The following is a 26,723-nucleotide window of genomic DNA, read 5'->3' on the forward strand; positions in this document are numbered from 1 at the left end:
GCAGAACTCTTTCAAATTGGTTGAAGGACAGAGAGAGAGTACAGTGGGAAAGGAGTTTGCTTTGTATGCTCTTAACCTGGTACAATTCCTGTTATCAGATATGGTAACCTGAGCGACCTCTGAGTATAAATACAACCAGAAATCTGAAAGAAGTATAAAATATTTTTGTAACCAACTGTCATGCTCAAGGAAGTTATTCTTTTATTTTTTGCTTTTATGGGGGGTGGGAATCACACCTGGTAATGTACTGGGATTACTCCTGGCTTTGCACTCAGGAATTACCCCTGGCAGTGCTTAGAGGATCATATGGGACGCTGGGAGTGGAATCCGATTTGGCCGCACTGAAGGCAAACGCCCTAGCCACTGTGCTATGACTGTAGCCCCTGAAGTTGCTTTAATTTTCAAGTGCATTTGTTATTTCTTGCATAGTTGCCAAAGTTCAGTAGTAATATTCACCCACAGTTCTTTTTCATTACAACCTTTGGTTCCATTTTTGTTCCAAAGTAGTTAATCAGTAAACTTCTATGACTGTGATAAAGTATTACTCGGTATGTTAATCCAAACTGAGCTAACTGCTGACTGTTTCAAACACGTTTCATTGGTCAAGAAAAGTCTGCATTGAGTATTTATATCTCTGCAATATGTAAATTCCTAATATCCTTAAAATTGTAACAGAAGTGGATTTTGCTTCAAAAGATCTGCAAACAGTGAGTAATAAAGGGATAGAGTTACATACTGCATTTAAGGTCTTTCTCATCAGAATTTCAGTAGAATGCATTTTCTTTCACCTCAATATTCTGTTTTCTGCTCACCTTTGGATTTCAGCATAAGAATAAGAAGAGAGTTGGAAGGTAGTAGTCTGGTTTAGGGTAGATGTCTTAAAATGTTATTAACTTAGTTTGGATTCTGCACCACTGCACCACATGATCTCTCTGCATCATATGGTGCAGCCCTGAGTACTGGGTGGCTGAGAATCACCAGTGGTAACCTCAGGTCTCCAGATCACCAATTGGAGTTCTCTTCCTCCCACCTTCCGCACCGCCCCACACACAAACCAGTCCAAATAGCAGTCATAAGGAGACACATGATATTCATTCTCTCTGTACAATTCTTTCTCCTATAGTCATCAGAAATGCATGAAATATGTGACATATCACTACCAAGAACACATGGATATACTTGGTACCCTATATCTCTTTACCCTGTTTTAAAAACACTACAGCGTTCTCTTGTGAGACAAAATATGACAGAGAAAACATAATATCAAAAGGTGCTCTTCCCGGCAGCTTGCGACAGAAAAGTGAATGGACTATGCGTTAATCCACAGCACCATGCCTGCCCGGAGGGGAAAGGGTGTTGCTCTCTTCTGCCTTTTTCCCTCTGGAAAGAAGATGGCAGCCGCTTTGGAGCTTTATGGAAAGCCAGGTATGAGCCGGTCGTGATGGGGCAACTGAAACCTCATGGGAAGGGGGGCATTTCCTGCTCATCCTTTGAGCCCTACCAAGGTCACGAGTTGCACCCCACGAGAGGCTCTCCGGCACAGCCATGGCTCCAGAGCACAGAAACCAATCTCATAATTATCTGACTCTCAGCAGAAATACTTTCAGGCTTAATAAATAAAATACCAGAAATCCAAAATCGCGTGGCCGCTATCTGTGCGACATCATTTGATTCTTGTAACCAGCTGTAGAAAACAATTTATTTCACAATGCCTTTTCAGCATGTCTGATTTGGGGGTAGAAACTCTAAAGAATAATGGTGCATCTTTTGTTGAAACAACGAATCTAATCAAAGTAGATAGAGTGTTAACTAGAATTCATCTGCCTCACAGGCATTGGGAGGGCTGGGAGGGGGTGTTATTTGGGGTTCTTGGTGTTGAAAATTAAGTATTGATGAAGGGAAATGTGTTTGATAATTGCATATAACAGCTACATAGCATTCTATTGTGTAGATGTACTGGTTTCTTTAACCAGTCATGTGTTCTCAGGCACTCGGGTTTTTCCAAATTTTGGCTATTGTGACCAAGACTTAAACCTGAAAGCTTCGTAACTTTTCCCACAGTGATTCAATAAAAAAAAAAAAAGGCGCTCTTCAGTGATGTTCAGACTGTTTGAGCTGCCTGACTGCCTGGTCCTCCTTAATCTATGATTTTAGTGTCTAGAATTGATGACTTGGGGGAGCATGTTTAGCATTGTGGAGTACCAGGTAACATGTGATTATGACTGACTTAGATCAAAACAGTTACTTAGACTTCAACTGATAGTGAGACAATCTTTTGTGGTTAGTTGGCTCTTATATACATGCTTCACTAGAAATTAAATAAAATCCTAAAAGGTCATCTCTAAAGGTTCAGATAAAATATCTATTTAAATCAATTTATCTACTTTAATCAATATACATTGTTTTGTGTGAGTAGTAGAATTATTAAATAGTTTTACTAGGTCTTATTACCTGGAAACTTTCATTCTGTTCTACTGTTTATAATTTATAAAAAAATAATGTTTACTTAAAAAAAAGTGACTTCTATACAAGTGATTGCTTACTCTAATATTGGCAAAACTCCAAACTGACTTTACTCTTTAATCAAGTGAGTTATTGTTTTTTTTTATTTTAGTGAAACACCATGAGGTAGACCTACAAACTTTCATGCTTGGATTTCAGTTATACAATGATCAATTACCCATCCCTCCACCAGTAGCCATTCTCTACCACCAATGATCCTAGTAGCCCTCTGACCCCCACACCCCAACCTCCCCTCCCCCACCTCTCTGGCAGGGCATTCCCTTTTGCTCTCTCTTTCCTTCAAGGTCTTGAAGTTTGCAATAGAGGCATTGAGTGGCCATCGTGTTTGGTCTTTAGTCTATTTTTAGCACGCATCTTGCATCCCGAGTGAGTCCTCCAAACATCTTCTACTCAGTCTTCCCTTCTCTATCTGAGCTGCTTTTTCCCCCAGCATGTGCTGCCGGCTTCCAAGCTCTGGAGCAGACCTTCTGGTACTTATCTCAACTATTCTTGGGTGTTCAACTGCCATTCTGTTATTTTATATTCCCCAGATGAGTGCAGTCTTTCGATGTCTGTCCCTGGTCGTTCTGATTCATTTCACTTAGCATGATACTTTCAATGTAGAACCACTTGTATGTAAATATCATGACTTCATCTTTTGTAACAGCTACATAGCATTCTATTGTGTAGATGTACCATAGTTTCTTTGACCAGTCATGTGTTCTCAGGCACTCAGGTTTTTTCCAAATTTTGGCTATTGTGAACAGTGCAGCAATGAACGTACAAGTGCAGATGTCATGTCAACTGCTTTTTTGCTTCTCCAGGATATATTCCCAGTAGTGGTATTGCTGGGTCAAATGGGAGCTCAATTTCTAATATTTTGAGAATCGTCCATACTGTTTTCCAAAAGGGCTGAACCAGTCGGCATTTCCTCCAGCAGTGAAGGAAGGTCCCTTTCTTGCCACATCCGCACCAACACCAGTTGCTTTTCTTCTTTGGGATGTGGGCCAGTCTCCGTAGTGTGAGATGATATCTCATTGTTGTTTTGATCTGCATCTCCCTGATGATTAGTGATGTAGAACATTTTCTCACGTGCCTTTTTGCCATTCAGATTTCTTCTTTGAGAAAGTTTCTGCTCATTTCGTCGCCCCATTTTTTGATGGGGTTGGATGTTTTCTTCTTATGGAGTTCAAACAGTGCTTTGTATATCCTTGATATTAACCCCTTGTCAGATGGGTATTCGGTGAATATCCTTTCCCATTCTGTAGACTGTCTTTGTATTTTGGTCACTGTTTCTTTGGAGGTGCAGAAGATTCTTAGTTTAAGATAGTCCCATTTGTCTATCTCTGTTTTCACTTGCTTGGCCAAGTGGCATGTCATCTTTGAAGATACCTTTCGCTTCAATTTTGTGGAGGGTTTTGCCAACCTTGTCTTCAATGTACCTTATGGATTCTGGTCTGATGTTGAGGTCTTTAATCGACTTTGATCTTACTTTTGTACATGGTGTTAGGTAGAGATTGGGGCCCGTTTTTTTTTTTTTTGCATGTAGCTGTCCAGTTTTGCCAGCACAATTTGTCAATTTGTTAAAGAGACTTTCCTTGCTCCTCTTCACATTTCTCGCTCCCTTATCAAAGATGAGATGATCATATGTTTGGGGGGAGATGTAGTATATTCAACCCTGTTCCATTGGTTTGCGGCTCTGCATTTGTTCCAGTACCATGCTGTTTTAATTATTACTGCTTTGTAGTAAAGTTTGAGGTTGGAGAGGTTGATTCCTCCCATTTTCTTTTTCCCAAGAATTGCTTTAGCTATTTGTGGGGGTTTATTGTTCCATAAGAATTTCAGGAGCGTTTGCTCCATTTCTTTGAAGAATGTCATGGGTATCATTTTAGGGATCACATTGAATTTGTACAATGCTTTGGGGTCTATTGCCATTTTGACAATGTTAATTCTCCTGATCCATGAGCAGGGGATATCTTTCCATTTCTTCGTTTCCTCTTTTAGTTCCTGAAGTAGCATTTTGTAGTTTCCTTTGTACAGGTCTTTTACGTCCTTAGATAAGCTGATTCCTAGGTATTTGATTTTCTGGAGCACAATTGTGAACGGGATTGTTTTTTTTTTCATGTCTCATTCTTCTCTCTCATTATTTGCGTATAGGAAAGCCATGGACTTTTGGGTATTCATTTCATAGCCTGCAACTTTACTATATAAGTTTATTGTTTCCAGGAGTTTCTTGGTAGGGGGTTTTGGGGTTCTCTAAGTATACTAGCATATCATCTCCTAATAGTGAGTGCTTGATAAAGCAGTGTTGAAGTCTCCAGTACTATTGTGCTGCTTGCAATGTCCTTCTTAAGATCTGTTAGCAGTTGTTTTAAGTATTTGGCTGGTCCCTCATTGGCTGCATATACGTTTAGGAGTGTGATTTCTTTCTGCTGTATATATCCCTTGATTAATAAAATATGACCTTCACTGTCCCTTCTAATCTTTTTCAACCTGAAATCTATGTTGTCTGATACTATTAAGGCCACTCCTGCTTTTTTGAGGGCGTTGTTTGCTTGCAGGATTGTTTTCCATCCTTTAACTTTGAGTCTGTGTTTGCTCTGACTGTTGAAATGAGTTTCTTGTAGGCATAAGAATGTTGGGTTTGTCTCTGAATTCATTTTGCCACTCTGTGTCTCTTAATTGGTGAATTTGGACCATTGACCTTGAGAGAGATTATTGTTATGGGGTTTTGTGTCATCTTTCTGTAAGGGGTTATTGTTCTTGTAGGCGTTTGTCTTGTCTTACAGTAGCCCCTTTAACCCTTCTTTTAGGTTTGGTTTTGAGTCTATGAAGTTCCTGAGCTGTTGTTTATCCAGAAAATAGTGTACCGTTCCTTTGAGTTTGAGTGAGAGTTTAGAGGGATAAAGTATTCTTTGTGAAGTGTACATTTCAGTGAGTTTTTTCGCTATATCCTACTATTGCCTTCGGGCTTGGAGGGTTTCCTCTGATAGCTCTGCTGTGAATTTAAGGAGTGCTCTTTTGTATGTGATTTTCTTCTTTGACCTTGCTGCTTGCAATATTGTGTCTCTATCCGCAGCATCCATCATTCTAACTATGATATGTCTTGGAGGGTTTTTGTTAGGGTCTCTTTTAGCTGGCACCATTTGGGCTCCTTGAATCTGGATGCCTGCATTGTCCAGCTCTGGGAACTTTTCAGCAATGATTTGTTTAACTGTGGCTTTTTCATTAGGAATGTTTCCCTGACCTTCTGATACTCCAACGATTCTAATATTGTTCCTCTTGGAATCATCCCCTATTACTCTGATTTGCTCTAGAGCTATTTTGAGGTCTCTTGCCATTGTTTGTTGTTGCCTATTGACTTCGTGCAGCTGATCTTCCAGCTCTCTGATTCTGACTTCATCTGTGGCCATTCTACTGTTGAGGGCACAGACTCAGAGACTATAAAATCCAGATCCCGGACGAGAACAGTGCAGTCTCTGCCCCCGCGCCTGGGTGTTCCTTCCCGGAGTCCCTTGGAGGGGAGCGGGTTGAGCTTTCCTCCCCGCCCCGACCAGGGCTACGGCAGCCGAAGACCTCCAGGACCAGCCACCACCATGCTGAGACCACTCTCCGCACACATGAAGGTACTGGCAGAGGGACAAATCCACGCGGGTTCCGGGGCCAAGATCTCCCAGCCTACTCGGATTGGAGTCAAGCATCCTCCACCCAGATCCTCCAAATTCCAGTAGGCGGGGGTCACACCCACCACCTGGCCCCCTGGCGCCGTGTAATCCCATCAACGGCCAAGACTCAGAGACTATAAAATCCAGCTCCTGGAACCACGCGGCCGCAAATGCGGCTGCGCGACATCTTATCAGAACTTTTCTTTATGACATCTTATTATCTCATTCCTACTTTGGACAAACTTGCAGGCTATCGAATGTAGCCTGCCCACAGGGCAGAGTCTGGCAAACTCCCCGTGGCCTACCAAATATGCCAAATACCAGTAACAATGATGGGTCTCATTCTCCTAAAGAGCCGTGAATATAATCTCAGGGCTAGGATGAAAGAGACGTTACTGGGGCCTGCTCGAGTCAATCGACGATTAACAGGATGATGAAATGAAAAATGAAATCTACGTAATCTTTTATTCATGACATTTCTGTGTGTAGCTTTCCAGTTTCTGCTCTCATTTTTTCCTGTATTTTCTCGATTGTTTCTTTCATGTCCTCCTTTAATTTACTGGATATCTGTCTCACTGTTTCTTTGAGATCATTGAACATCTTCATTACTTTGCATTTGAACTCTCTCTCAGAGACTTCCCTTAAGTGAGTAACACCTAGTGAGGCTTCTGGACTCTTTTCATCGTCCTCTCCTCGTGGTGGGGATTTGTGCTGTTTCTTCATATTGGTGTGGTGGTATGAAGACTGAGATGTTACATGAGTTTGCTGGGTATGAGCAATTTATCTGTGGCCCAATATTAGGCCACGTTTACTTCTGCAGAGGCCACGCCTACTTCTGCAGAGGTCATGCCCCCTATGAGTACCTGTTGTGTTTGCAAGGTACAGCCTGGAAGGAGAAGAAATCCGAGCATGGTGTTCTGGACGAACAGGAAGAGGCTCAGGGATGGTGGGCGGTCCAGGGTCCTAGAGGACGCCTGAAGCACATACTCGGGGAAAGCAAAGTCCCAGGTTTGAATAATGACTGACCTGGGAGGAACATTGTTCATCGATTTGCTCGAGCTGGCCCAATAATGTCTCCATTGTGAAACTTGCTGTTACTGTGTTTGGCATATCAAATATGTCACAAGTAACTTACCAGGCTTTTCTGTGCGGGCGAGATACTCTCGGTAGCTTGTCAGGCTCTCCAAGAGGGGAGGAAGAATCAAACATAGGTCGGCAGAGTGCAAGGCAAATGCCTTACTGCTGTGCTAATGCTCCAGTGTTCTAACCTAAAATTATCCAAATTTCTGAGTTTCTCTTACCTATTTAACATTAAAAAGCAGATTTCTCAGGCTTAGCTAATCATTTTTGTTTGTTATAATATGGAACACTTCAGAATAGCACTGTAGTACTGTCCTCCCGTTGTTCATCGCTTTTCTCGAGCAGGCAACAGTACCATCTCCATTGTGAGATTTGTTACTGTTTTTAGCTTATCGAATATGCCACAGGGATCTTGCTAGGCTCTGCCAGGCTTGCGGGTTACTCTCGAGAGCTTGCGGGTTACTCTCGAGGGGCAGAGGAATCGACCCCAGGTTGGCCAAGTGCAAGGCAAACGCCCTGCCCACTGTGTTATTGCTCCAGCCTGCTTCAGAATAATGTGCCATATTTACACAGGAATTATACTAATCTCAGTGGCATTCCAATTTTAGTATCTGTATTACAGAAGCAAGTATTTGTGCTAATATGAGCAGACATATTTTGAGTTCTTTGCTTTCAGTTTTTATTTTATTTTGTCATTCAAATTAACTATAGGTATGGCCAAATAAAGTTGTAATAAGAAAAATATAATAGTTACCATACAATGCCATAGAACTATATGAAGGTAACATTTCTTTTTTTTAAAATTTTTATTAGTGAAACACCATGAGGTGCAGTTGTAGATTTACAAATTTTTGTGCTTGGGTTTTGATTATGCAATGATAAAATACCCATCCCTCCACCAGTGCCCATTTTCCACCACCATGGATCCCAGTATCCCTCCCACACCCATCCCCTCCATCCCACCCTGCCTCTGTGGCAGGGCATTCCCTTTTGTTTTCTCTCTCCTTTTGGGTGTTGTGGTCTGCAAAAGAGGCATTGAGTGGCAATCTTGTTCAGTCCATAGTCTACTTTCAATATGCATGTCCCCTCCTGGGAGGATCCTCCAAACACCATTTATTTGGCACTCCCTTCTCTATCTGAGCTGCCCTTTCCCCTAGAATGCCCAGCTGGCCTCTAAGCCAGGGAGTAATCCTCCGGTACTGATTTCTGCTATTCTTGGGTATTAATCTCCTATTTTGTTACTTTATGTCCCCCAGATGAATGCAATCTTTTTATGGTCTGTCCCTCTCTTTCTGACTCATTTCACTTAGCATGATACTTTCCATCTAGTACCACTTTTATGTAAATTTCATGACTACATCTTTTCTAACAGCTACATAGTACTCCATTGTATAGATGTACCGAAGTTTCTTTAGCCAGTCATCTGTTGAAGTAACATTTCTAAGGTAAAGAATTGTGCTCAGGAAGATTTTGCCCGTAATTCATGTGGAACAGTGAATCAGATCCCAAAGCCTAAAATGTATCTTTCAGAGATAGATTATTTATGACATGAAGAGGAAGGAAGGAAGGAAGGAAGGAAGGAAGGAAGGAAGGAAGGAAGGAAGGAAACAGTGACAGTACAGCATGTAGGAAATTTTCCTTGTACATGAACAACACAGGTTTGAACCCAGCATCCCATATGACAGCACTCACTCCACACCCACCCAAAAGTGCACCACCAGGATAGAGTAATTTCTAAGTGCAAATCCCAGAGTCAATTGATCACTTGATCACTTGACTTCCCGTTAATCATCTATTTGCTAGGGCAGGCACCAGTAACCTCTCCATTTGTCCCTGTCGCATGCTAGTGTAGCCCAATGGCATCTGTTCATTCTAGGAATACAAAGAGCCTCAAATCGAATGTTCAGGGTCTTGACGAAGAAGTCTGACCATCTGGTAAGTGGGTGGCCATGTGGTCTTTTGACATCCCATGAAATCCAGTCGGTAATGGCTCTAGTCCAGCAGTTGTCCACAAATCTCATTATGTGTCCAACCTATCTGATTTTCGATGCCTTGGAAAATGAGACAGTCCCTGATTCTTGACCATGGACAGAGGTGGGAACTCCATATTCTTTCTCTCATTTGAATGAACCGTGATACTCCAAGTATATCTCTTAGGATTCCTCTTTGGGAGACCCAAATAGCGTTCTCATCCTGTTTTTGTAGGGCCCAGGTCTCTGAGGCATATGTTAATGCAGGGAGAACAGTGGAATCAAAGAGATGTGTCCAGAGCATGAGGTTCTTCATCCCCTTAGCTATTTCTTCCATGCTCTTAAAGTCATTCCAAGCTGCCAGGTCAGGTGCCAGGTCATTCGTCATGTTGACTTCTCAACCTAGGTACATGTAACTGTTGCATTCGGATATATTTGCCCCATTGAGAGTGAATGGAATATCAGGAATGAGACTGTTTCTCATAAACATTGTTTTCATGAGATTCAGTTGTAGTCCAACCTTTCCACACTCACGGTCAAAGTCGGCCAGCATTTGTGCCACTTGGCTAATGTTTGGTGTTATTAGAATGATGTCATCAGCACAGCAGAGGAGGTGTATTTGCCAACCATCTATCTTCACTCCCATTCCTTCCCATTCCCGTTGTCGCATGATGTTCTCAAGGGTGGCACTGAAGAGTTTCAGTGAAATGGAATCACCCTGCTGAACCCCTTTATTGACATCAATGATCACTACTTTGTAGAATGGTGAGATCCTGTTAGTGAATCTGTAATACAGCTCACGGAGGATCCTGATGTATTGAGTTTGAATGCCCTGATTGGCTAGGGCTTCAATGACTGCTTCTGTCTCAAAGGATCAAAGGCCTTCAATAAATCAATGAACGTTAGACAGGTCAGCATCTTGAACTCCCGAGAAACCTCAATGAGCTTGGTTATTGTGTGGATTTGGTCAATCGTGCTGAATCCTTTTTGAAAACTGGCTTGCTCCCATGGTTGTCCTTCGTCTAGTATTCTGCCAATCCTATTCAGGATGACTCGAGTGAAGAGCTTGTAGATGACAGACAATAGGCAGATCAGGCAATAATTACCAATGTCATGGATGTCTCCCTTCTTTTACAGTCTGGTTTTCCATTGGGACAAAACCTTGCATTCAGACAAGTAGCATGTGAAGAGCTGAGCCAGCGTATTGATGAGTACTGATGGCAGGTTCTTCAGGTGTTCAAGTCTGACCTCATCTGGGCCAGGTGCTGTTCGTTCCTTTACCGATGAAATTGTGTGTTGAATTTCGGAAAGGAGAACGTTGGGAACAACATATCCATCCTGCAAAATTTTTTATGTGGGCAGGTGGATGTGGCTATCAAAGAGATCTGAGTAGAAGTCATGGATAATCTTCTCCATTGCCCTTCTGGAAGACGTGATAGATCCATCAGGATGTCAGAGGGCAGTCATCTTGTTCTTGTAGTTGGCGAAGGACAGGAGGGCATTACGAATGCTTTTCCCAGCTTCTGCCGCATCTACCAGCACTTCTGCTCTTCTCTGTTTGAGGTCTTCTTTTTTCCCATCTCTGCACTGCTTTGCAAGCTCGGACGTTCGCTTGTGGTTGCGTGAGTCATATACCAAACCACATTGGTGAATATGCTCAAGAGTTTTCAAAAACAAGCGTTTTTTGTGGCTATCTCTCTCTTGGCATTCCTCACATAATCATGGAGGTGCTGAACCAGTTGATCATATTCCTCATCAATATTGTCAATGATGGCAGCAATAGTGCCAAAGAGTTCCCAGTTGGTGGTTGTTCTGGGAGTTCTCTTCTTAAACTTTGTAGCCTTTTTTCCTCGCTCTGTGAAGTAGAATTTTGCATGAAGGAGATGGTGGTTCGATCCTGTTTAGAATTTTGGGACAATGGCGACATTGGTCAGGCAAAACCTTCGATTGAATATGATGTGGTCTATTTCATTGTGGAATCAGGAGAGTCCCATGTCCAACGTTTAGATTTGGCCTTCTGGAACTGTGAGTTACCATGGATGGTCTTGGTCGACATGATGAACTCAGACAGTCTCTCACCCTGTTTGTTCCATTCTAGACCATGGATCCCAATGTGGAGTTCTTCTGCTGATCTTCTCGGTCCTATCTTGGCATTAAAATCACTGACAATGATCTTGTAGAAGGTGTGGTCTTCTTTATAGAACTTTTCCAGCTCCATGTAGAACTTCTCAATTTCTCCTTCATCATAATTGGATGTTGGTGCGTAGACAATGAAGATAGAAATTGCTGGTAGTGAGCCACATCTATTCAAATGTAATCATCCAATTCGGGTTGTTAGGCATTCGAATGAATCAATGCTCACGGCTAAGTTCGTGTTGACAAGGACACCCTCACCACTGACGCCTCCTTTATCGCATATTCTGAGGAACCGTTCTTCTCCAGTTTGAAAACGGCATGATGTGATTGATGCCTTCTTGTCTCAGTCAGACCAATGATGTCATACTTGATCTTTCGTGCTTGCACCTTCAGGTCCTCGATGGTTGCATTTGATGCCAGCGTACATGCATTGAAAGTACAGACAATCATTTTTGTCTTTCTTCATTTTTGCAGCCTAGTTCGGCCTTGAGATTTTATCAGTCTCTCCTTCCTCATCCTTCTCAATACTGCCATATTTGTGATTCCTTCAGGGTCAGGGGAATGATACCCGTTGTAATTACCTCCACTACCCAGCCTCTGCCATGCTCCAGGATGCTTTCCAGATTGTGCAGCAGCAAAGCGGCTATGCGACACATTATAGCACACTTAGTACCTGTCTTCCAGGATTGACATACTATATTTGATAGGGTTCAGATATGGTTTGAATCATAGAAATACCTACAAGGGCAATTAGTGGCCGCCTCAAAAGCCTCTATCCCTCTCAGAGAGCCTGGCAAGCTACCGAGAGTATTCCACCTGCATGGCAGAGCCTGGCAAGCTATCTGTTGTGTATTCAATATGCCAAAACCAGTAATCACAAATGCCCTGGACATTGCCCATGTTACCCCAAAGAAAACAAAAAGAAAAATCAGAAGAATGAATAAATGAAAGAAAGAATGAAAGAAGAAAAGACAGGTGGGGAAATTAAAGAGAAGGAAAGAAGAAAATGCAGTAAACAATTTCCTATTTTTATGGGGAAGTGGCAAAAAATGTAAAGTAGTAAGAAACTGTATTGTCAAGTTATTGGAGGATACTGGCCAAGTTGTTAGCAAAATTTACCATCTACTACCAAGACAACTGGGAACAATTTTCTGGGACTCTCTCACCTTCATTTTCTCATCAAACTGTCAAAAACTTCAATACCTCTCTTGTGAAGTTTCAAAGAAAACTTTTATTTTTCTATTATCCTAGTTTCCTTCTCTTTCCCATAGGAATAATAATAATACTGATATCAAGCAGAGTTTCTTTATATGCTAAATGACAATGTATAGCAGGATTTTTTTTAATTGAATCACCATGCAATACACATTTACAAAGCTGTTCCAGATCTGGTTTCAGACATACAATGTTCCAGCACCCGTCCCTCAACCAGTGTACATTTCCCACCACCAAAGAAAGTCCACAGTATCCCTACCACCATGCCCCCTCCCCCCAGCCTGCATCCATGGCAGGCACTTTTTTTCTTTCTCTCTCTCTCACTTTTTGGGTATTTTGGTTTGCAATACAGGTCCTGAGAGGTTATCCCATCTGGTCCTTTACCTACTTTCAGCATGCAGGTCTTATTCAGTGTGATCATTTCAACTATCATTGTCATAGTGGTCCCTTTCTATCCCAATTGCCTTCTCCTGCAGCATTTGATGCAAGCTTATAATCTTGGACCACTTCTCCTGGCCCTTGTTTCTACTCTCCTTTCGTATTAGTCTCATACTGTGATTGGGTATTAGTCTCATACTATGTTATATATATATATACAATATATATATAACATAGTATGAGACTAATAAATATATATGTATACATATATATATTCCACAAATGAGTGCAATCATTCTATGTCTGTCTCTCTCCTTTTGACTCATTTGATTCATCATGATACTCTCCACATTCATCCATTTACAAGCCAGTATCATGAGTTAATTTTTCCTGACAACTGCATAGTATTCCATCCTGTAGATGTACCATAGTTTCTTCAACTAGTCGTCTGTTCTTGGGAACTCGTGTTATTTTTAGATTCTACTATTTTGAATAATGCTGCATTTTATAGAGAACAAGTTAAAACACATCTGGTATTTGAATGGACCTTGCTACAGTTTTAACACTCAGTAAGTGCTAATAGATTATTATACAATTCTAAGAACATAAAATAATTTTCTTTCCTTTTTACTGTAGGTGAATAATTATGGACAGTGATGAGCGTTTACTGCACTTTAAAGGCTTTAATTTTGAACGATCCACAGTTGATATTGACATACTAGAGAATTTAGAGGATTTTGACATTAGAGATGATGATGTCTTCATAATTACATACCCCAAATCTGGTAAGTTTGAAGTATGGGGCCACATGTTATCAGTCTTCCTTCTGGCTTGTTAACAACAAGACCTGTCTGAACAAGCCTGTCTTTTCCAGGGTATTTTATATATATATTCATGTGTCAAGCTTTGTAGGGAAACAGTATGCTATGATATAAGAAAAATTAATATATAAAAGGGGTCTTGAACTCTCAATTTGCCTATATTTTTGATATATTAAACTTCAATAAAGGGAAATAAGAAAAAGAAACAGAAATAGGAAGCCACATAGAAGTATAAAAGGGAGTATGCAAAAAAGACAAGAAATTGAGAAGTTTTTATATGAATCACTGTAAATGGAAATATTACAACTATGATTCTCCAGAGATAAAAGGAAACTAAGAACTCTTGATTTATTCTTTTCAATTTCAACGTAAGATAGTAACAAACAGGGAAATTCACAAGGCTACTAGAAGCATAAATGAAATTAAAAGGTCTAAATGCTTTAGAAATGTATGGCATTAAACATGACATTTATTATTAAAAATTAACATCAAAGCTTCTTCTTCAAGTCCGTATTCTCCCTTGAACACATATTTCACCTGCTTGTCTCTGTTTCTTGACTTGCTTATTTCCATTCTGCTGATGCCCGTGTTTTCAAACAGGTACTTCTCCTTGTCTCTCACCTCAAGCCTTTCTTAATAATTTCCAATAAAAAATTCCTTGCATCATCGAAAAATAATTAAAAACATAAAAATTAAAATGAATTCAGAGCTCAAAATGATTCCTTGTTTTTACAGGTACCATCTGGACTCAGCAGATACTAAGTTTGATTTATTTTGAGACACATCGTAAACAAACTGAAAATGTGGAAACAGCTGATTTAGTTCCCTCCCTAGAATACAACATACGCAAGGTGGACTTCACCAAGAGGCCATCCCCTCGAGTTTTCTGTTCTCATCTGCCATATTATTTAGTACCAAATGGTCTCAAGAACAAAAAGGCTAAAGTATGTCATAGAAATAGAGCTTTTAGCACACACACAAAAAAACCTACCTGCAAGTCTCTTTCTCCATCTCCACGCATCCAAATCCTTTAAAAATAATTACTACATGCCTATATTATTGTTCTAGACAGTAGGGGCTAGCAGGTGGTACAGGGGTTAGGTGCTTACTTTAATCCCAGTGCCACATGATTCCCCAAAGGAACATGTCTAGTGATCACTCCAGGCCCCTGATTCGGTATGCTCAGGTCCCTGCATTAAACTGGTGGCCTAATGGACTAATAATCTCTGGAATGGACCCTCTGGCCTCTGTAGAATCACTTGGGAAACCCCAAATATAAATTAAAAAATGTGAAATTTTAAGCAATTAAATTATGTCACCACACAGATTTTTTTGCTTTGTAATCCTAAAACACATAGCAAATTTTCTTTTATGTAAGCCCATAAAATTGTATTTTAAATATTTTAGTAAGATTGGAGAGCCCGGCAAGCTACCGAGAGTATTCGATATGCCCACACAGTAACAACAAAGTCTCCAATGGAGACGTTACTGGGCCCGCTCGAGCAAATCGACGATCAACGGGAGGGCCTTTACCTTTACCTTTTATATGGTGATAAAATATTTAAGGAATATTGTTGGACAACATTTGTGAAAATCAATAAGTGTAGAAATCAATATTTCTACATTTATTTCCAATAAGCGTAGAAATCAACATTTCTACATTTATTTCCAATAAGTGTAGAAATCAATATTTCTACATTTATTTCCAGTGAATTAGTTTCCCAAAAGAGAACTTTTCAGTTTAAATTTTCCAAAGAATTTTACTATTATGTTCTTAGGTATTATCTACTGTTTTCATACTCTAACAATTTATGCTTTATCAAACAGCATTTAAGAATATTTGTTTTGTCACATGTCCTCCAATGATTGGCATTAGCAATAATTTGTGTATTTTTTAGTTTCAGTAAATTGGAATGCGATTTTTATAGATTTCTAAACTTTTAAGTATTGTTTCTGCTTTTGTGCCATTTATCTTTAGCTTGTCTTTCACTTTATGGTTTTTAGAAGCATTTCAATGATGGATCTATTTTGCCAGTATGTGTTCTGCTTAGAGATTATGCAAATCTATTATCTATTATTATTAGATTATATAGTGTTCTTATTTCCTAACTGCCTTTACTGTGTTGTTTGGAAGTCCAGTGTATTAATCTTATTTTCATACCTTTTACCTTTTGTGTCTTGCTGGAAAATACTTCCCCCATCATAATAGTTATACAATTTCTCCAGCTCTTACTATATATGGTCATTATATGCATAGTTTTGCTTTTTACATAAAATTATAATTTGTATAATGCTGCATTTTATTTAAAATGCAACTGTTGCATTCTATTTTGCAAGAGCAACACCATGTAATTTCGGTAGTTTTTGATACTGTTTTTTAAATCTACCTTTTTTCATAATAAGTCTTCACAGTCTCTTCTTTGGATTTTCCAATATTTACAACAATTTTCTATTCCTGTAGTTGAAATCTACAGAGAAATATAATAGGGGTGATAAAAAAATTTCCATTTATGCTTTACTGTAGCATTTTTATCATTTTTTAAAAATTTTTCTTTGTTTGCAATTGACTTTAGGAACACATATGCTGATAATTTCTCTACTCTTTTTTTACTTGAAGTTTACTTTTGTTTTGATTTTGCTCTTTTTCCAGAAAAAGCCTAATGTGAAATGACTTTTTTTTGTAACTATGAAGAAAACCAACATTTCACCCATTGTAATCTTGAATGCAATGAGACTCACTAATAATTTAATCACTTTCCACTTATGGATTAACTCCTAACTGCATGTAATACTTATTTTAAGACACTGCTAACAAGGACTTAATGCAGAACCCAGCAGCTTGGAGCAGAAAAGTGAACGGACTATGCATTGATCCAGCCCATCAAGTCTGCCGGAGGGGAAAGGGTGTTGCCCCATTCGCCCTCTCCTCTCTGGAAAGAAAGATGGCGGCCACATGGGAGCCTTGTGGACAGCAGGTATGAGCCGGGAGTGTGGGGGCGACTAAAACCTCATGGGAAGGGGGGCGTTTCGCTCCGCCCTTCACGCCCTACCGAGGCCACCGGTTGCCCCCCGCGAGCGGCTCTCCAGCACGGCCACGACTCCAGAACACAGAAACCAGTTTCTTAACTATCTGACTTTCAGTAGAAATACTTCCAGGGTCAATAGGTAAAATAGCAGAAATCCAAAACCAACATTTAATTCTTTAACCCAGCTGTAGAAAGCAAATCACTTCACAATGCTTTTTCAGCATGTCTGATTTGGGGGGGGTGGGTAAACTCTAAATAATAGTGGTGAATCTTTTATTGAAACAATGAATCTAATCAAAGCAGATAGAGTGTTAACTAGAATTCATCTGCCTCACAGGGACGGGGAGGGGTGGGGGGTGGGGTTTTATTGGGGTTCTTCATGGTAAAAAATAAGTATTGGTAAAGGGAAATGTGTTTGATATTTGCATTACTGAGACATAAACCTGAAAGCTTTGTAACCTTTCCCACAGTGATTCAATAAATAAAAAAAAAAAAAGAAAAAAAAAAAAAAGACACTGCTAAAAAATTTACAGTTTTTCTCATAAATTTTTATGATAATATATTAAAATTTTAATTGGGTAAACTTATTTATAAGACAATGTTTTAGAATTATAATTGCATACTCATTTAATGTATCATCCAAGAATAAAATTGAAAAGCCACAAAGTATGCATATTTTTAAAACAAAGAATTTGTACCGGTTTTCATGAATCAAAAGTTATATAAATTTTTTTCTGGTCATTTTTCCTATGATACTTAAATGTTCCCTTTTTATATTTTAATTTTCAACTAACTATAATATGATTTAATTTGTATTTTCTTAATGATTAATGAGATTAAGAGTATTTTTGCATGTTTGTTGATCACAATTATTTCTTATTAAATAGTTTTATTGTGTATTTTAATCTAACGTAAAGCGGTAGCACAGCGGGTAGGGCGTTCGCCTTACAAGCGGCCAACATGGCCGACCCGAGTTCGATTCTTCCGCCCCTCTCGGAGAGTCCGGCAAGCTACCGAGAGTATTCGAGAGTATTCGATATGCCAGACACAGTAACAACAAAGTCTCCAATGGAGACGTTACTGGGCCTGCTCGAGCAAATCGACGATCAACGGGAGGGCCTTTACCTTTACCTTTACCTTAATCTAACGTATTATATATTTATATTATTGATGTGTTTTATGTACATATTCTGGAGACCAATCTGTTATTAATCATATGTGCTGATCTGTCTCACATTTAGCTTCTTTCCATTAGCATCATCTATTTAACCTTAATGTGGTCAAATACAAGAATGTATTATTTAGCACAAATTTTTCTTGCTTGGGAAATACTTGACCAAAAAAAAAAAAAGAAAAATAACTTTAATACCAGTTTTACTTACATACTTAAATCTTTAATCCATTCGTAATTTTTAATAGTATGGTCATTTTTATGTATTTTATTTTAGTAAATAATAATTTTAAACCATCCTTTTATTGTGTCTTTGCTTTTTGGACCACATCTGGTGGTGCTCAGGGCTTATTCCTGTCTCTGCACTCAGGGAGCACTCAGGGATTACTACTGAGGGGGGATCAGGAGACATATTGGATAACAGAGATTGAACCCAGGTTAGACATATGAAAGGTCTCATGCTAACCACTATATCCATTTATACTATTTCTTCAGCCCTTTTTTGGATCTTTTAATTAGTTTTTGCTTTAGTCACTATTTACAATGAAACTTTGCATATTAAATCTCACTTAATTTTCATGGTGGGAAAATTTACTATGTGACTAATTTGCTATGTTAATAAAATTCATTTAAATGATTTACTTTTTGAAATTTGTTTTATATTCTTGTACATATGAAGTGATATGTGAATATCTATTTGACTTTGTCCTTAAAATAGTACAAACTATTGACAATATAAATTACCATGATTAAATGAAATAATTACGCATTCATATAATGATGTGTTATTTAGGTGTTTAAGAAACTGCGTGTAAATCAGGAATTGCTAAAATTATATCATTCTTCCTTCTACAGATTGTTTACATCTACAGAAACCCGAAGGATGTTATTACCTCATATTTTCATTTTTCAAATTTTGTGGCGGTATTAGAAGGGTGTGAAAATATGGACATGTTCATACATAAGTTTCTAGATGGAAAAGGTAATTGAATTTATTTAGTTTTAGTCAAATTTGTAAATTTAAGAAAAATATTTTGGAAGATGGAGAAAGGTAACTGATAGTGTAATGGATATGTTACTCCCTCAGGGTTATTTAACCTGACACCCATGACTTATTATCATCATTTCCTGATGATGAAGATTTTCGATGTTGCAAAGTCATGTGTTGCTGAAGTAGTTTTTTGACTGGATCATAAGAAAACTTCCCGTGAACTTACCATCTTAACTAGTTAGAACCAAAGCTATAAGCATATGTTTGTGCATAGCTATGTATAGAATTATTGTACCTTTTGTAGCCTGTCATCGTCCCGTGCAGGAATCATATGGCAGTGTGGTATCTTCATCTACTGCAGAGGGCAGAATAATGCACAAGGCTTGTGGAATGTAGAACTGGGATGTCACTCAGTTAGAAGATTATACTCAGGTTCTGTTTCATTATGGATAGCTGAAGTTGTTTATCACAGATTTACAAATAAACAAAGGCAGAAATAATGGGGTGTTTGAATGTGGAGAAGTAAAAAAAGGATTCTGCTTAACCTAAAGAAAATATCAAAGCCTGTTCTTTGGGCTTACTATTTTTCTCTATTTTTTCACTGAAAGAGTAGCTAGCAAAAGTAGATTTTATTTAAGTCATATTATTCTTTCCCCAAACTTCACTTTAAAAGGAAGCACAGTTGTCAAGAGGTGGGAGCTTTCTTTAGAAAATCTTCTCCTAAAAAAAAATAGCAGCACACTTACTTTGCTACTTATTTCCTCACAGTTGCAGGAAGCCTTTGGTTTGATCACGTCAAAGGCTGGTATGAACACAGACATAAATTTAATATTCTTTTTGTTTCATATGAAGAGATGAAGAAGGTAAGAGAAGAATCTTTATTATATGTTTCTTTGAAACCTTTCTTATCTTTGAATCAATGACCTACTTTTTCTCTCTTATAGTCAATCTAATAGCCTTTTTTGTATAACATAGCCATAGCACAGTGAATAGGGCATTTGCCTTGCACACGGCTGATACGGGTTCAATTCCTCCACCCCTCTCAGAGAGTGCATCAAGCTACAGAGTGTATTCCGCCTACATGGCAGGGCCTGGCAAGCTCCCACAGGCTTATTAGATATACCAAAAGTAGTCACAATTGAGACATTACTGGTGCCCACTCAAGCAAAATCAATGAACAATGGGAGGACATTGCTACAATTTTCTGATAAGCCCTAAATTATTGGTCTTTGTAAGGGTTTTCTTCTCACTACCTAGTTATATTTTGTGATTCATTTTTATATGGGCAGTTAGAGCAAAATGGCAGGCTCACATTTCTAGGGCAGCAGTTTAATAAACTTAAATAAGAGCGAGGGCACTCTGGACCACAAGGGCAAAAAGTCACTAAGATATGACCGATTAGCCAGAGGAGATTATATGTACTGTGAATAAAATCTTGGTTTAAAAAAACTATTATTTCTATTTTTCTTGCATTTAGACTCTGTGATTTACATAGTTATTTACATGGGTTTTAGGCACACAGTGTTCCTACCTCCACTCCACCACCCTGTTTCCCCATCCCATTAGCATTTACTCCAGATTACATCTGACTCACAGTCTCACTCCTTGACAGTAACAAATCTACATTTCATTGCTGCAGTTTGGGTCCCATGGTTCAGTTGTGTACAGTAAATTACAGTGAACTACTTGATATATATATATATATATATGTGTGTGTGTGTGTGTGTGTGTGTATTTGTGTATGTATGATGTGTGTATATATAATATATGATATATAATATATAATGTTTATAAATAACATATATACTATATATATAGTTACTTTGCTTCTATACCAAAGACCCCTGACCTTTGTCCCTCCAGATCTCCTCTTCTTATTTTCCCCTCTACTTCTTTCCCTCACAATCTTGGTTTTGGTAACAAATGGTCTAGAACTAGTGTTACTCTGACCTTTGTTCTATATCATTCCCGTGGCATATTATTCTATAGAGTATATATGAGTGAGAATATCCAGGGCTTGACCTTTTTTCTGATTTATTTTACTTAATATAAGAACCTGCAGTTTCATCTATGTTGCAGAAAACTTCATGGTTTCATCACTTCTTGTGGCTAAGTAGTACTCCATGTATATGTATACCACAACTTTATTATCCACTCTTAAATGTCCAGGCTCCTAGAGAGTTATTATGCTAAGTACCACAATGAATACTGGCATCTCTATGTCTTTTGAAATGAATGTTTTAGTGTCTTCTGGATAATACCATGCAGAGGGATATCTGGGTATTATGAGAGCTCTAGTCTTAAATATTTGAAGAATCTCCATAATGTTTTTCATAAGAACTGAACACTTATTATCTTTTGTATTGATGAGAAATCTATTGCAATTTCTCCCCTTTCATGTGTGATCCAATTTATACATTTTCCTGTTTATTCTCCCCGCCCACTCTTGTGACTGTAGCTAAGAGTTGGGTTTGTATGTCTTCTTTATTCTTTCAAAGAATCAGATCTTTGTTTCATTGTACCTTTATATTGTTTTCTTAATTTCTATATTACTTATTTTATCTCTCATTTTTATTATCTGATTTCTTCAGCTAATTTTGGGACTCATCTATTGTTCCTTTTCTAGATTCTTAAGATAAATGTTTAGGACATTGATATCCTTTCCTAATATAGGCCTGTATTTCTATAAATTTCCTCTTTAATACTATTTCTGCTGTATTTCCTAGATTCTGATACTATGTTTCTTAATTCTAAATAGTTCCAAGTAATCTTTCAATTTCTTCTTTATTTCCTCTATGACTCAGTTTCTATTTAGCAACATTTGGTTCAGTTTTCAAGTATTGGAGCCTTCCCCCATCTTCTCCTTTACTGTTTAATTTCAACCTTCATAGTGTTATCTGAGAAGATGCTTGATAAAATTTCTATTGCTACCCATGACATATTCAATATGCTAAACACAGTAACAACAAGTCTCACAATGGAGACGTTACTGGGCCCACTCAAGCAAATCGATGAACAACAGGAGGACAGTGCTACAGTGCTACAGTCAATTTCTGTATTATATTTTATGTCCTAGTATGTGTTCTATCCTGAAGAATGCTCCATGGATATTAAAAAAGACTCTGTATTCAGCTTTTTGAGAGAATACAGCCCTGCTGCTGTCAATAAATCCCATCACACTAATAAAAATTAAAAAATTTTAAAGAAAAACTAAACTGAACTTCAGGCTTAAGAACAAATAGTTTTTGTTTTCTAAATGGACAGAGATGCTAAATCTGTATCTCATGCATTCCTTATCAACTAAATAGGTTTTCAAACTCAAAATTCTTTCAGGATCTCAAAAGTGCCGTGCAAAAACTCTGCAACTTTCTTGGGAAAGAGCTCAGTGACGATGACGTGGATGCTGTTGTGAGACAAGCTACATTTAAGAATATGAAATCTGATTCACGAGCAAATCTTAGTAATATACTCAAAAAAGAAGTTGGGACAAAAAGTGATGGACATTTTATGCGCAAAGGTAATAGTCAATGGTTTAGAGTAGCATAGGTTTTGGCATTTCCTTGAATCCTAGATATTAGGTTAAATAATTTATAATGCCTACATTACCCTCAATGGATTAGCAGTCCATCGCCTTAACCCTCTGGCAAGCTCCCCGTGACGTATTCGATATGCCAGACACAGTAACAACAAAGTCTCCAATGGAGACGTTACTGGGCCTGCTCGAGCAAATCGATGATCAACGGGAGGGCCTTTACCTTTACCTTTTACCTTACATTACCCTCAAAATATAACAAGTTGGGCTTATACAGAAAATCAAAGATCTCAACTGAAAAAGTCTAATAAATATCCTATTCAAGAGAAAACTTTTTGAAAAAAATCAATAAAAGAATTTAATAGTAAAGTTTACTTTTCAGTTATTTTTTTCTTCAACGGGAGTTTATATTTTAAAAAATGCCAGGAAATCTTTCCTGAATATATTTAGATACATGTGACCAAGAGATTTTCTATTAATTTTTATTTCTCTTTGCTAGTTTAAAAGTACTTTTAAAGTTATAATTCAGTTTTATTTTAAAATTTAATTTAGAATTTTTATTTTAAATCTCTCATTTAAAACTGATATTTAAGATGACATAAAGAGAGTGGAAAAGACTCCTTTACATTTTGATGGGGCTGTTATATTGAATACCGCAAACATTAACACTATAATAGGTATATTACCTCTAATACAATGAAAATATTAAAAATACAACATATATATATATATATAACTGTCACTGTCCTCCTGTTGTTCATCGATTTTGCTCGAGCGGGCCCAGTAACATAGTGAGACTTGTTACTGTGTTTGGCATATTGAATACGGCACGGGTAGCTTGCCAGGCTTTGCTATGTGGGCAAAATACTCTCGGTGGCTTGCCGGGCTCTCTGAAAGGAGTAGAGGAATTGAACTCGGGTCAGCCATGCTGGCTGCGTGCCAGGCAAATGCCCTACCTGCTGTGCTATCGCTCCAGTCCATATATATTTTTTTATATGGGCAGTTAGAGCAGAACGGCAGGCTCACATTTCTAGGGCAGCAGTTTAATAAACTTAAATAAGAACGAGGTTATTCAATTCACATATAAGGTAAGGTAAAGGTAAAGGCCCTCCTGTTGATCATCGATTTGCTCGAGCGGGCCCAGTAACGTCTCCATTGGAGACTTTGTTGTTACTGTGTCTGGCATATCGAATACTCTCGGTAGCTTGCCAGGCTCTCCGAGAGGGACGGAGGAATCAAACTCGGGTTGGCCATGTTGGCTGCTTGTAAGGCGAACGCCCTACCACTGTGCTATCGCTCCAGCCCTAATTCACATATAATTTTCATATATATATATATATATTTCTCAGAGAGCCCAGCAAGCTACCAAGTGTATCCCGCCCGCACAGGCAGAGTCTGGCAAGCTCCCCATGGCGTATTCAATATGCCAAAAACAATAACAATAATAGCTCTCATTCCCCTGACCCTGAAAGAGCCTCTAATCTTTGGGAAAGATGAGTAAGAAGAGGCTGCTAAAACCTAAGGGCTGGGTGATATGGAGGCATTACTGGCGCCCATCCGAGTAAATCAATGAACAATGAGATGACAGTGATACAGTGATGCACATAGTTATCAGATTTTGTACAGAAGAGGAAATGTGGATTAATAATTTCCTTGTCAACACTTTCTATGTTGAAAACAGTGATGTCATTAATCCAATTTAATGACTTCTGGAAGTATATATTAACCAAATACATTAAACAAATATATAAACCAAATCTGCTATGAATTTTATTAACCCAATCTGCTATAAATTCCATTTTCCAGTAAAATTGCAGCAATGGAGATTCTGGGGATCATTTTTTAATATGACTGTTGCTTAAATATCTTTGTTTTGTTTACACAGTTTAAAAAATATTGATTTATTTATAAAAATTTAAGACATATTTAATTGTGTGTGTTGCAATTATGTTATGTATCAACTATAGCTTGATGAGAAGTATATTGCCTGGAATTTATTAAAATATATTTTTAAATATTATTCAATTCACATATAATTTTCTCTAAAGTAAGGGTATAATTGGACGATGGTAGTTGATGAAATTTAGGACATAAATAATTTGAAATAAGGAAAACTGAATTCTTAAGCCTAATTGACAATGGATAATTATTATCTTTTCTTAGAATGGAGAGTAACGGGTGTTGGGTAAATTTTTGCCTCAAAAAATCTACTTTCTCAACTAGGAAATAACATGTACTTATCACATTAGGTACCATTGGTGATTGGAAAAACCATTTCACTGTGGCACAAAGTGAAAGATTTGACATGATATTCCAAAGGAAGATGAAAGACATACCATTGAAGTTCATCTGGGATATAAATGAGGAGTAGAAACAGTGTGAAAGAATCATGTAACAATCTATCAAAGAACACATTTTAGATACATTTTCAATAGTTCTTCCCATAAAAAATAAATCATAAAAGTCGATTAATAAAAATGAACAGTCACTTCATGAACATGCTGTCTGTCTGATACATGTGAAACTTTAAAAATTAAAAGTACTTGGAAGATGCTGTGTATTGTTATCTTGTACAATAAAGCGGTGTGGGAAACTTTCAACTGGATTTGGAAGTGCCTTGAGTTTTCAGTAGTATGCATTATTTTTCCTTATTTACTATTATGTTTATTATCAATAAAGATTAAAGTCATTGTATCCTTATAATTAAGTTTTGATTATTTGATTTAAATTCCATGTCAAAATAAATGAAGTATCTCTTTGATAGCTTATTAGATCACCAGAAGTTTGCACCAAACACCAAAGATGAAATCAAGCACGTAATTGTTCACTTACTCTAATATTTTGCTGGGAAAACTGTGTCCATAAAGCCATTAAATCACTAATTTAATGTGCAGAGATATGAGCCCATTTTTTTGCATGTAACTGTCCAGTTTTGACAGCACAATTTGTTAAATAGGCTTTCTAGCTTCACTTCACATTTCATGCTCCCTTATCAAAGATTAGATGATCATATGTTTGAGGGGAGATGTCAGTATATTCAACCCTGTTCCATTGGTCTGCAGCTCTGCCTTTGTTCCAGTACCATGCTGTTTTAATTATTACTGCTTTGAAGTTAGGGAGTTTGAAGTTAGGGAGGTTGATTCCTCCTATTTTCTTTTTCCCAAGAGTTGCTTTAGCTATTCGTGGGGGCTTATTGTTTCATATGAATTTCAGGAGTGTTTGCTCCGTTTCTTTGAAGAATATCATGGGTATTCTTATAGAGATGATTGCATTGATTTTGTACAGTGCTTTGGGAAGTATTGCCATTTTGACAATGTTAATTGTCCCGTTTCATGAGCAGGGGATATCTTTCCATTTTGTCGTGTCCTCTTTTATTTCATGAAGTAGCGTTTTGTAGTTTTCTTTGTACAAGTCCTTTACTTCCTTAGTTAAGTTGATTCCTAGGTACTTGATTTTCTGGGGTACAATTGTGAACGGGATTTTTTTCATGTCACTTTCTTCTCTCTCATTGTTTGCGTATAGGAAAGCCATGGACTTTTGGGTTTTGATTTTATAGCCTGCTTTAACTTTACTATACAAGTCTATTTCTAGGAGTTTCTTGGTAGAGGTTATAGGGTTCTCTAAGTATAGTATCATATCATCTGCAAATAGTGAGAGCTTGATTTCTTCCTTTCCTATCTGAATGCCCTTAATATCTTTTTCTTTCCTAATCGCTATTACAAGTACTTCCAGTACTATACTGAACAGTGGTGGAGAGAGTGGGCATCCTACACAAACAAATATTGGAACAGAGTGGCTCTTGGTAGAAATCTCCCCAGACCTGATTATTAAAATTTTAAAGTTCCAAGATCACGCAGCCTTCATCATATGCTATTCATAACCAGCAATAGTAAACTAACTGTCTAATGTTGCAACTTTGGCAGGTCTGAGTGATTTAGGAAAATTCCAAATAACAATGTTGGGACTGGTGTCAAAATATTGAATGCAATCTAAATAGAGAGAGAGTAATGTGTAAATTATTTGCCACACAGGCAGGGGTAGGGGTGGGAGGTGGGGATACTGGGGTTGGTTTTGGTAGGAAATGTGCACTGGTGAAGAGATGGTTTTTTTGATCATTGTATGATCGAGACTCAAACACGAATCCTTTATAACTGTTCTCACGGTTATTCAATAAACAAATAAAAAATAGTCACTTTTGATCAACTCCAAATTTTTACTGTCAATTTATCCTTTATT

General features: G+C 38.0%; 1 protein-coding gene across 2 annotated transcripts; it reads left to right on the plus strand.

Moving 5' to 3' along the window:
* The first annotated feature begins 625 nt into the window (after positions 1–625).
* LOC130033503 (amine sulfotransferase-like) lies at positions 626–25,071 on the plus strand. 2 transcript variants are annotated; one of them, XM_056125252.1, is made up of 7 exons: positions 626–707; positions 13,583–13,731; positions 14,503–14,711; positions 18,820–18,946; positions 19,724–19,818; positions 22,289–22,472; positions 24,737–25,071. In XM_056125252.1, exons 2-7 carry the CDS (start codon positions 13,593–13,595, stop codon positions 24,856–24,858), a joined length of 876 nt encoding a protein of 291 aa, XP_055981227.1. In that variant the 5' UTR covers positions 626–707; positions 13,583–13,592; the 3' UTR covers positions 24,859–25,071. The 2 variants fall into 2 exon arrangements, with proteins under 2 accessions (XP_055981227.1, XP_055981228.1); XM_056125253.1 differs by lacking the exon at positions 626–707 and adding an exon at positions 1,323–1,425.
* The last annotated feature ends 1,652 nt before the right edge of the window (positions 25,072–26,723 follow it).

The sequence above is a fragment of the Sorex fumeus genome, unplaced genomic scaffold, assembly GCF_029834395.1.
Source record: "Sorex fumeus unplaced genomic scaffold, SorFum_2.1 ptg000054l, whole genome shotgun sequence".
Classification (NCBI taxonomy): domain Eukaryota; kingdom Metazoa; phylum Chordata; class Mammalia; order Eulipotyphla; family Soricidae; genus Sorex; species Sorex fumeus.

Coding starts and splice junctions, on each gene's coding strand:
- LOC130033503 (XM_056125252.1), top strand. CDS start 13,593: ATGGACAGTGATGAGCGTTTACTGCACTTTAAAGGCTTTAATTTTGAA. Junction 13,732..14,502: donor AATTACATACCCCAAATCTG/GTAAGTTTGAAG, acceptor TTGTTTTTACAG/GTACCATCTGGACTCAGCAG. Junction 19,819..22,288: donor CATATGAAGAGATGAAGAAG/GTAAGAGAAGAA, acceptor AAATTCTTTCAG/GATCTCAAAAGTGCCGTGCA.